At 33.1% G+C, this 12,557-nt stretch overlaps 2 protein-coding genes across 2 annotated transcripts; one reads left to right on the forward strand and one right to left on the reverse strand.

The window, feature by feature from the left end:
- The first annotated feature begins 290 nt into the window (after nucleotides 1–290).
- LOC130821285 (pentatricopeptide repeat-containing protein At1g25360) lies at nucleotides 291–3,684 on the forward strand. Its single transcript, XM_057686978.1, has one exon. The coding sequence runs from the start codon at nucleotides 387–389 to the stop codon at nucleotides 2,826–2,828; it is 2,442 nt and encodes an 813-aa protein (XP_057542961.1). The 5' UTR covers nucleotides 291–386; the 3' UTR covers nucleotides 2,829–3,684.
- A 2,756-nt stretch (nucleotides 3,685–6,440) lies between these two features.
- On the reverse strand, nucleotides 6,441–8,197 carry LOC130820914 (GATA transcription factor 19). Its single transcript, XM_057686462.1, has 2 exons — nucleotides 7,783–8,197; nucleotides 6,441–7,139 (listed from the first exon to the last, which is right to left on the reverse strand). Exons 1-2 carry the CDS (start codon nucleotides 8,131–8,133, stop codon nucleotides 6,813–6,815), a joined length of 678 nt encoding a protein of 225 aa, XP_057542445.1. The 5' UTR covers nucleotides 8,134–8,197; the 3' UTR covers nucleotides 6,441–6,812.
- Between the last annotated feature and the right edge of the window lie 4,360 nt (nucleotides 8,198–12,557).

A 12,557-nucleotide genomic window follows, 5' to 3' on the forward strand; every position in this document is an offset into this window, starting at 1 on the left:
TTTCTCTAATTTTAATTTAATTTCTAGTTTACTTTTTTGGTAAATTATCTATTATAGTATGTTATTGGGTTACCCGAGTTTATTATAAGCAAATACCCCGTATAGCTAAAATTATTCATGGTTAATCAATGGGTAGAATTATTATAAAAATTCATAAAAATTGAATTATTATTGATAATTTTTTCTAAATCAAATCATGCTATTTAATCAAATTAAATTGGGACACATAGGAATATATATTGACCATGTTTTTCGAATACCAACTAACATTTCCCTCCAAATAACCGTAATTTTCCCCGGACATTCCTTCCTCAGTTTTTTCTGTACCTTTTTCACCAACACAAAGGAGTTGGTCTGTGGATCATGATTCTTCAAAAAACCCGAGGATGAGAAATGCTGTTGAATGCACCTTAAATCTCACTCGAAACAATTTCATTCACAAACTAGATTTCAGGGCATTAGCCAACAACTACGCTAAACAACTCCAACTATGCTGCCCACCAAACCCCGATTCCCATTCTCTTGCTCGAGTCATCCATGCCAACATGATCACTTTTGGGTTCAAACCTCGTGGCCATATTTTGGATCGTTTGATTGATATTTACTGTAAATCCAACAATCTTGTTTACGCACACCATCTGTTCGACGAAATTCCCCAACCAGATATTGTAGCAAGAACAACTATGATCTCTGCATATCGCAAGTTGGGTAATTTGAAGGAAGCAAGGAGGATTTTTGATGAAACCCCACTTCATATTCGTGATGTGGTGAGCTATAACGCGATGATTACAGGGTACAATCATGGTGGTGATGGTATTTCAGGGGTTAAATTGTTTGTAGAGATGTTGAGGAGTAGTTTTAAGCCTGATCATTTTACTTATACTAGTGTTCTTAGTTCTCTTAGTTTGATTGCTGATGATTCGAGGCAGTGTTATCAGTTGCATTGTGCGGTGGTTAAGTCTGGAACTGGGTGTTCTACATCGGTGTTGAATTCACTTATATCTCTTTATGTGAAGTGTTCGTCTTCGGCTTTTGTTGAGTCGAATGATATGTTGGGTGTTGCTCGTATTCTCTTTGATGAGATGGCAACAAAGGATGAGTTGACATGGACGACAATGATTACTGGGTATGCAAGGAATGATGACCTTGATTCAGCTCTAAACGTTTTTAACTCAGCAATGGAGAAGGTTGTGGCGGTATGGAATGCCATGATTTCAGGCTATGTGCACCATGGTTTATACTCAGAGGCATTGGAGCTGTTTAGAAGAATGAATGTCGAAGGTGTTCAGCATGATGAATATACATATACGAATGTTCTTGGTGCTTGTGCTGATTCGGGTATGCTTTCGTTTGGACGGGAGATACATGCTCGTATTTTGCGCAAAGAATCAAAAGTAAAACACAGTGATGATGTGAAATCGTCTATAAGCAATGCACTAGTCACATTGTATTCTAAATGTGGCAGAATGCATGAAGCTCGGAAAATTTTTGATGAGATGCCTGTAAGAGACATAGTTTCTTGGAATGCTATTTTGTCAGGTTACGTGACTTCTGGACTGATCTCTGAGGCGAAAGTTTTCTTCAACAAAATGCCTGAGAAGAACCTTCTATCGTGGGCTGTAATTATAGCCGCACATGCACAAAGTGGCTCGGCAGAAGAAGGCTTCAAGTTACTGAATCAGATGCGGATTGACGGGTTCAAGCCTTGTGATTATACATTTGCTGGAGCAATCACGGCTTGTTCGAACCTTGGAGTACTAGATCAGGGAAGGCAGCTTCATGCTCAGGTCACTCGGCTTGGATACGAATCAAGCCTTTCAGTGAGCAATGCTCTGATTACAATGTATGGAAGATGTGGTGTAGTTGAGGATGCTGAATTAATATTCAACACCATGTCTTCTGTAGATTCTGTCTCATGGAATGCCTTGATTGGAGCTTTCGGGCAGCATGGGCATGGTAGCCAAGCATTGACACTCTTTGATCAGATGGTTGAAGTCGGGATACTACCAGACCGGATCACGTATCTTACTATTCTTACTGCATGTACCCACTCTGGATTAGTCAATGAAGGGGAGAAATTTTTTCATTCTATGCATCAATACCATATTTCTCCCGGGGAAGATCATTTTGCCCGGATGATTGACTTGTTTTGTCGAGCAGGAAAGTTCCAGGAAGCCGAAGATCTGATTAACAAGATGCCTTTCGAGCCAAGAGCACCCGTTTGGCAAGCTTTGCTTGCTGGGTGTCGTATTCACGGGAACTTAGACCTTGGTATTAAAGCTGCCGAAAAGCTCTTGGAGTTAATCCCTCAATATGATGGTACCTACATACTTTTGTCGAACATGTACGCAGCAGCAGGCCAGTGGGTAGATGTAGCAAGGGTGAGGAAGTTGATGCGAGAGAGAGGGGTGAAAAAAGAGCCTGCGTGTAGTTGGATAGATATCGAAAATAAGGTCAACGTATTCTTAGTTGACGATACTTTACACCCAGAAGTACAACAAGTGTATGATTATCTAGAGCAATTGGGACCGAAATTGAGGGAACTGGGATACGTTCCTGATACTAAACACGTGCTGCACGATATGGAATCAGAACAAAAAGAGCACAGTTTGTCTACTCACAGTGAGAAGCTTGCAGTTGCTTATGGTCTCTTGAAACTTCCTGTTGGAGCCACAATTAGGGTGTTTAAGAACCTTAGAATATGTGGGGATTGCCATAATGCAATCAAGTACATATCTAAACTAGTACAGAGAGTAATAGTTGTGAGAGATCTCAAGCGATTTCATCATTTTAAAAATGGTGAATGCTCTTGTGGGGATTACTGGTAAAATATGTTTTGTGCGATTGAGTTTAAGGATGAATGTTATCGAATTTGGGGATGTCGTGGTGGCTTCCTGTTGTAACTATCCTAGTGCTACTCCACTAGCCGGGTTTTTAGAAATCCTCCAAAAATGGATTTCGTATCAGATTGGTGTAGGAAAAGCATCAACGGGACTGTACACTACAATCAGCGTTCGTGCTATTCTTTGGATTTGTCTGACCCACAATTTCTTCACATTATACACCACCTCAAGGCCTAGTCATATGAAGACTATATGATGGTGAGACGGCTTCTTGTTCACTTTCACAACATACAAGTGCACCACTTAATGGCGGCAAGTTCATAACTAGGTGGTGATCTTTCTTCCACCACCCTGATCTTCTTGTTGCTGATGGTATGAAATTGCTTCTTGTAATTTCTTTGCCAGAGTTTTACCGAAAGGCAGATTGGGTTAGTTTCTTTTATCATCATACAATAAGAGCTGGAGTTGGTTTAGGCACTTTAGGCTCTTAGATTATTTGCCAGAGTTACCAAAAGGCAGATTTATAGTTCTCTTTTATTCATTTTCTCCAGAATACTATTCAAGTGATGGTATTGTTTGGAAATTTTGACCCGAGTTCATTAATTTTGTTTCCTTGAAAAAAATTTATTCCAAAGATATATAGATTTTTAGTTTTGAATTATAATGGATTGTATTAAAATAGTTGTACTAAAAGGAGACAATGTAGGCAGAAATATGCTTTAATACAGGTTGTAGCATTTTGTCCAATGATAGCTGAACAATAAATGATGGAAATCTAGTTTTGAAGCATGTTGAACTGGTTTTAGGTTTTCTTTAGAGCCCCAAGTGAAAGATCTATCACAATGTCATTAAGTGGCACTTGATCGTGATTTGAAGTTTGTTGTATGCAAACTTACCCTTGTTAGTAATAACAAAAACTTGAATTCGGTTGACTCTAGTAACAATCATCGGTAACTTTATATGTTAACAAGTGCATATGATTAGTCTTCTAATATGTTATTTTATAGAAAATTTCATAAGAACCTTACTAATGCTGAAAACTCCAACTAATCAATAGTGTCATTGCAAGAATGAAATCTTTTTGGTCCCATATGTTCCTTCTTCAAAGCGACTATTTTTCGATTCTTTATTCTAAGAGGGTGAACATTGTTAAAAAATAATCTAAAAAATCTTATTAGAACATATCTCTAGAAAAATCTAAGAAAATAAAGTTTAGATATGTTGTGCGACAGCGGAAGCAAGTTCGTTGAACAATAATGAAACAATAAGAAAATTCAATGCAAAATAAGAAATTAACACGAGAGATTTAACGTGGTTCACTATCAATGTGATAGCCACATCCACCGGCACCAAGATCAAATAATTTCACTATTATCGCAAAGAATTACAAGATGAATCTCAATCAAACTCATAAATTAATGGCTCTCTTGTGATCTCTCTCAATTTTGTGAATCATCATATATTAATCTTAAAATGGGAGTTTATATACTAATGCCCAATAAAAGGAAGTTATTACATAATAAACACAAAGTAACCATCCCAAATGACACCTCCCGTGAAAAAAAACCGCCATTTTGCGAGCCGTGTACAACTACGCGAGCCGCGAAATGGAGACAGAACGCACTCCGCGCCCCGCAGACCTCCTCTTTGACCCATACTCATCTTCTTTAATGGTGCTTGCTAGTTTGAGTCACCATTAACAACAAGATAGTCCTAAAATGTATTCTTAAATAAGAAAAAAATGAAGTAGAATACTCCGGATACATTCCTTTTTGTGTAACCCACATAATTCTAGCTATAAATACAAGCTACAGCTATGATTAAAGATGTAGTTGTACGGAAACAATTTAAAAAAAAATAATTACATATTACTCTTTTGTTATTACTATTACTTTCTCTAAATATTAAAAAACCATAAATTTGTATTTCTTAGTTTCCAACAAATGACTAGGCTGTCCACAAGATTATGGTTTGACTAAGTAACATTTACACTTGATGCCATCACATTCTAATTTGGGCATTAATTACAAAAATTTTAAAGCAAGGACTAAGATTATTACTAAATAAATACCTTGGATATTATAAGTAGACTCAATAAGGAAGTTGGTGAGACAAAAACAACAGTCACAAAGCCAAAGTGTACGATTTGTTAAATGCTTTACCTCTTGTGTGGGCATGGAATCTCCCAACTTCAGGGCAGCACCTCATGTGTTTGGATTATTGTTAGAGTATATAATATATTTTTGAAATTCAATTAAAAACTTATGTACTCTAACACGTCCTATAGATACAACACTAATCTTCCTCATACTTACTCATTTTAATATTATGTTAAGAAATCAACTGAACAAAAAACTTAAGCAGATGGTTGAGACCTCAAGATATGTTACACACTCAAATACGTCCACGCATGGATAATGTTGATGTAGCACAGTAGCTCCTCATATTTCGTGCAAAATGCATCACTTGAATTTGAGGAATAATTAAGATTTGAACTCGTAACCTTTTTGTCACATTAGCTTCAAATATCATGTCACGAAATCAACTTAACCAAATGATTAAGGTGATGTTGAGTTACTAAAATATGTTATATATTCTAAATCAAAGATCAATTGAATGAAAATAAAATTCGCACCATGAACGTTAGAAATTTCTTCTCTTCTACTGGTACTATCACCCTCTATTCTCTTTGCCAATGTTCCTATCCATCACATAACTACACTCCTCCCGTAGTACCTTTAATTTTGCAACATTACGTAAATTAAAGTGAATTTTTGGTATATTGTATAACAAAATCAAAAGAATTCATTAATATTTAACAAAGAAAAATTATATATCAGAATATATTACTAAGTACTGAATCTCACTTTTCCCTCTTGAACACTCGGCTTTTGTGTGCATTTGAACGGGACGACAAAGATACTACTTTTATATACTTTGACTGCCCTGATTCTTCTATGTGGCGTCTGAAGACCACATCAGATCCACCTATTGACCTATATCTTTTTCGTTTTCTACTTCCCCGCCTTTGCTTTCACCCGACTAAAAATTAATCTGATCTGATCTGTAATTTGTTTGTTCGACCGTTTGATATGTAGATTTATATGTCATATTAAGCTATCTTACTTGTCTTATTTGGGATGTTTTTTTTCATCAATTTGATTATAGTGGTTACCTCATGTATATGCATATATGAACTGCAATTACAAATTAATAAATAAATCGGACTAATAATCTAAGAATTAATATTCTGTATAATTCGTAGGTGTACATATTTATTTTGGAATTGGTATCGCAATATCAATATCCGACCTTTGTGTTTACTTTTCTTGTGTTTGATTTATTCAATTTTTCCAGTGTGTTTACAAAGCGATTATTGTAATATCGCAAAAAAAATTATAGACATGCAATTTATTTATTACCGCTACTATTACACATTTAAATTTCTTGTTAACGAACACTACCAAAGTCTAGAAGTGTAATAGATATAGATTTTGAACTCATGAAAAGAAATGAAAAGTGGATGTAGTCAAAGAAATAGCAAAAAAGATGTGGGAGTAAGAAAAAAAAATAGTATACTTCTATATATAAACGTTATAAGCCTATGACAAAAGAGCAAAACCAAAAGAAGAAAAAGAAGCCTTGCTCAAAAAGTAAGATCTAGTCTAACTACTAAAATTGAGTACAATTATCCTTTTGCACCCTAGCTATTCTAATTAAAGTAATTTAAAGTAGAATATCAATTAATTTTTTTTAAAATATTAGAAAATAAAAAAATAATAATAAAGAAAAAAAATTGAATTTTTGTTGGATAATCCTAAAGTTATGAGGTTGGAAAATCACAACATCAGAATCAAATTCGCCAACAAAAATTAACAAACACACATTTTTTACTTGATGTTGTAGATAGATGTAGCTAAGCTGTATCTTTAATCTCGTCTCTTAATTTCTATGATCGATTGATTTGATTTACCGGGTGAAATCATGAACAAGACTAGTAGGTCTATCATGATTTAACCATGAGAGGAACTGAACACCAGGATCTGACCCATGGTCGTCTTCGATGAATCGGAACTCGTTCGGAGCTCCGTAAAATTGCGTCTTTTGTTGGGTGGTTTGAGTGTATTGGTTACCCCATGAATAAGATCCATTGTAGTATCCATATTGTGGGTCCATCATTCCGTTATTTGTGACTCCATTATTGGCCACGCTCGTGTTTGTCGTTGTCGCTGCCGCTGCTTTTGCTGCCCTTCTCTCTTCTTTCTTGTATCTTATCCCACAAGCATTACATAATGACTGCAAACCAAACATAAAAATCATAAATTTTCTATGAAATTTGATCTTATTGAAAATTCATATGTTTTAGCTTTTACACGTGGTAAAGGTACTTTTTTAATTAGCGTGATGAAATCGAGTTTTAAACTTTTTCATTTGGTAAACACAATGTTATATTTTTTGTTATTTTACGTACTTATTTCAAATATATTTTTAAAAAGTACCTCTAAAGATGATCAAGAATACATTTGTTTTTTAGGTAAAAAAGTTATAATTGATACTATCTTCGTTCCTATAAAAATGCACCTAAATTATTTTGAGCAAAATTTAGTAGAAACTGTAATTAGTTTGCAGAAAATAAGACAAAAAAAGAAACAGGTGGATAATAGAAATAAGTAGTTAAAATGAAAAAAATAATAATTTTGTGAATGAAATTTAACGAAAGAAAATAGGGTCATTGTGAAAAAGAAAAATGATGCAAAATGAGTGAGATAAACTAAAATGAAAAATGGTACAAATTGAAAGGTACAAAGATTAAAATATAAATCATGTAAATTTAATTAACAAAACCTTAATAAATTAAAAGAAAAACGTTTGGTCACTATGCGAAAAGGCAAAAAATTAAGATGATTTTCACTAATTTATAAATTAGTAAAAAGTATACCTTGGGACCGCGAGGACCATTACGCCATAGAGGGGTAGAAGTGGTATCACAATTAGCACAACGGCGAACGAACATAGGATCAGAAGAATGAGTATTAGCGGCGGTACGAATAGTTTTATTGGTAGAATTAGAATTAAGCAAATCCCAACAGAAAGAAGAGACACTATTACGTCGAGGAGTAGGTTTAGAATTATGATCATTATTACCACTTAAACGAGTGGAAGGAGTAGCAAGAGAAAGTGTACAATCAACCACAGATGAGTAAGAAGATGATGATGAAGATGAGTATATGTAATCATTTTCATCATCATTGTAATAATAATTTGGATACTCATTAAATGGACCAACCATTGTTGTTTAAGTTGGGTGATTAGCTATCAGAATTATCTTAATGGAAATACTTTGGGGTTTTGAGTGGAAACTAATTAAGGAAGGTGAAGAGGAGAAGAGGAGTATTTATAGATACTCCGAAGGTAAGGGAGAAAGAGAGAGAAAGAAAAGGGTAGTCAAAAGAAGGCACGTGACAAATGGGAACAGTCTCTTAGGGATATGCCTTCTCTAATCACGAGGATTTATTACACTTCTCCTCACAGACTCAAAAGCATATTCACTCTTAAGTATTTTTCATTTTTTTTCAAATTGGGTCTTATGACTTAAATTCAATAAGAGTAACCTAAAGTATTGTTTTACTTGGATAAGGTCTTTTTCATTTTCTTTCAATTTATCATATCATTTAAAAATACAATTTTTTTTCTCATTTTAAAACAATAGATTTATATTTAAAACTCAAATTAATATTAATTATTACTATTTTGAAATTGTTTAAACTGGGTTTATCTTGATTTTTTGATATGAAACTTGACACACAATATTAATTAATATATATTAGTATTTTAAAATGATTAGACTTCAAAAAAAAGATATATCTGCAAAATTTTGTTTTAAATTGGCTTTTTAAAGCCTTTTAAGCCACTAACTTACTTAAATTAGTTTAAACTGTATTTGTTTGACATGATATTTGAATAATATTTTAAAAAAAATGGACATCGCGATTATTCTTATGGGGTAACTTTTTCAAAAATCTTGTCGAAATAAGTACTTATTTGCCTATTTTTCGGAACGTAGACCGAAAAATGATGAGTAAAAAACAACGTCCGTTATTAAAAAAAATTATCATTCGGATCGGTAAAATATATTTTTCGTCTTACGTGCCAAAAAATAGGCGAATAAGTTTGTTTTGACCAGATTTTCAAAAGAGTTACCCAATGAGGATAATCGCGACGTCTTTTTTTAAAAAAAAGTAATCGTTATGATGGGTAAAAATGACGTTAAATATCTTTTTTCGGTTTACGTGTCAGAAAATAGGCGAATAATTACTTGTTTCGCTGGATTTTTGAAAAAGTTACCCCGGATAATCGCGACGTCTTTTTTTTGAAGACATATCGTTATAATGGATATGAATAATGTTAAAGTGCTAAAATACAAGGATACTATTGGTAATTAGAAAAGTCAAAGGTGATTAAGGATGGTTAACAAAAGTCAGAAGTGATTAGTGATGGTCAACCGTGATTTAGGCTGGTCAACGGTCACTTCGCCTGAATGGTATAGACTTCGATATTTTGGTGATAGTAATTCACATTAAAAAATGAATTTTGAGGCTGTAATTTCAAAAACTCTAAACTTAAAATTGTTATTGGCAATTACTCAATATAAATTAGATTTTTAAAAAATATAAATTTATACTTCCTTCGTTCCATAATACCCGCTACATTTTCTATTTTTGGCAATTTCATATTACTTGTTACATTTCCGTTTTTAGTAATAAAACAATCATTCAAAGTTCTACTTACTCCTATTTTTATCCTACTCTATACTCTATATTTTATAATAAAATATTATACGATACTCTATAAAGTAACCTAACAACCTATTTTTCCTTTTTCTTTTTCAATCAACGATAATAAAATACTATATTCTATAAAGTAAACAATCAGCTACAGTGTAGGTCAATCACTTTTCTTAATCCCCGTGCCCATGCAAATGTAGCGATTAAAACGGAACGGAGGAAGTATAAAAATAAAAACGAACTGTTATGATTGGTGTGACTTGAGTGGACATTTTGTGTGTGCATTCATGTGGTGACTCTTGGGATGGAATCCCATAAGTATGTCATGAATGGGTGTATTAAGATGAGTCTTGATGATTGTGGTTTATGATGATGATTAAAGTATGAATTAATGAGTTATTCATGGGAGTTATGGGACTTAACGAAGAAGTGCAAAGGTTTAGTTCAAGATGCTCTACAATGTAAGGTCGAGCAACTCTGTCAGAAGCTCTCTGAAGTACCGCTCGCCAGCTCACTCGACCAAGCGAGCTTCAAGATGGGTCGAGCGAGCAGACAGAATGCAGACAGAAACTTCCTATAGCTCGCTCGACCAGGCCGCTCGACCGAGCGAGCCTCTGCTTTGGTCGAGCGATGTTTCTGATACTCCTAAGATGCTGTTTTTTGACTCTTCAAGTTCTTGGAGATGTTTTATTATCATTTATTCATAGCTTTAATATACTTAATGTAACTTAGTATAACCTCTCCTATAAATAGAGAGCTCTCAATCACATTGTAATAATCCACAAAATACACCCCAAGTCAAACACTAGCCTATATCTCTTTTCTATTGTAAATCTCCATATTTGAGAGTTCTTTGAACTCCTTTGATAATATAAGAGATACTACACACCGGAGGACGTAGCCTAAGTTGGGTGAACCTCGTTAAATCTTTGTGGCGTTTTATTGCTTTACTTTCTCGTACAAACATCAATATCATTGATAGCGTAATTTGTTTCTCACAAAACCTCATACACTCGGTCTTGGCAATATTGAAGTTTAAAACACATCGTTCGAATTATTATACATCGTCGTTTCACGAACAAATTAATATCCAACTAACTTAAAACAAGTGTAATCTCTGCGAAAGAGATGGAGTACATAGGAGTAGTGGTAGGAGTAATGAGCTCTCAAATCCTAGAAAGAATCTAAGTAACCTGTGATGCTGTGTTTTGATAGCTTTTTCAAAAGTAATGATATTTAATGGGTTATTTAGATTTTAGAAGCAAGCAATAGAAGATCCCTTAGATCGGTTTTGATCCCATCGAGAAACAACAGACACAAATGATTAGAAAAAGAAAAATTGGATTCTCTGCAATCATCACCAAAGCAGAGTGATATTGACACCCTTCGATATTGCATAAACATTATACTTTTTATGTGAATTATACTTGTATTTAATTTATGGTACTTTTTTCGTGGACTGTACTTGTTATATTTGATTTTTTACCCTATTTAATGTATTATTTTGATAATTTATATATTGAACTATTCATATCTAAAAATTATAAAAAGTTAATATTATGAAAAGACGATGTAAACAAGATTCCACTTAACTATACTTTTTGTTATACATTAGCCGCAATATATAAAATAAGTTTGGACGATCAATAGTGTCAAAATCCGTTATGTAGCGAGTATTTCAGAACGGAGGAAGTAAAACGTGTGGATGAAAGTAAAAAGAAAGGATAAAAATAATTTTATACTTCATTTGTTCTAAAATACTTGTTATATTGGAGTTATAGGAATTATTTATCGTTCAATCTTATTTTATATGTTACAGTTAATGTGTAAGAAAAAATATAATTAAATATGATCGTATTTGAATTATAACAAAATAAAAATATTAGAAAAAATGTGACAAACTCATAAGGAGATAATAATTACTTTAGATATATATATATATATATATATATATATATATATATATATATTTATTTATTTATTTATTTATTTATTTATTTATATGAGTAATTGGAAGAAGTACCTTTTTTGAGTCGAACGACTCTTTGACTGCAGTCTTCTTATGGGTATAAGTTATCGTCTTCCTTCTTCCTCAGGCCCTGCTAATAGCTCCTATGAGCGGGATACATTGTGTATTCAATTTTGTTTTATGCTTATTCTACTTGGTGACTCCTTTCTTTTTTTTTGCTTTTTCTTTTTCTCTTATTATTTCCATTTGTTTATTGAGTCAAAGTTAACATAGTTCAAGATTAGAATAAGTGGTAATTGGATCATATCTATGCTAACTATTTGGAAAAGCAAAAAGGCTCACTATAATTTTTTTGTTACAATATGGAGTAATAGAACTATGAAGGAGTACTTTCATGCAAGTAATCCTCACTTCACACTTCACATTTAACTAGTGGATAAGCTTTTTTCTACATTAAGATTCAAATTTGATGGTACGATTTACTTAAGAGCTAGTTTTCTTTTGATGGAATTAAATTGCATTTATAAGTTTAGTTTTCCTATTTTTTGAAAAAAAAATGTTTCAAGACTGTTAGGTTTTATATATTTTCTTTGTTTTTTTTTTTTTTTACTTGAACATCTTTTATGCAGTCCAATGCGTTTGTCAGGTTGGTTATAAAATCCAGAATTATACTACCTCCTATTCAGCTGAATTGTCCCATTTTTTTTTGGCACTATTCACTTATCACTCTTAATTTGTATTTTACTCTTAATCTATAAGTTAAAACATAGTCATATGGGATCTTGTTTGATTTGTCTCAATACAAGGATTATTAATATCAACTTTTTATAATTTTTAATTAAGCATAATTTGAGATATTAAGAGTTAAAATGTTGCCTCGGCAAGTGTGAAAAGTCAAATGGGACAGTTCAGCTGAATAGGAGGGAGTACTAAACTAAAAATTATAAAAGTTATATAATA

The sequence above is a fragment of the Amaranthus tricolor genome, chromosome 8, assembly GCF_026212465.1.
Source record: "Amaranthus tricolor cultivar Red isolate AtriRed21 chromosome 8, ASM2621246v1, whole genome shotgun sequence".
NCBI lineage: Eukaryota > Viridiplantae > Streptophyta > Magnoliopsida > Caryophyllales > Amaranthaceae > Amaranthus > Amaranthus tricolor.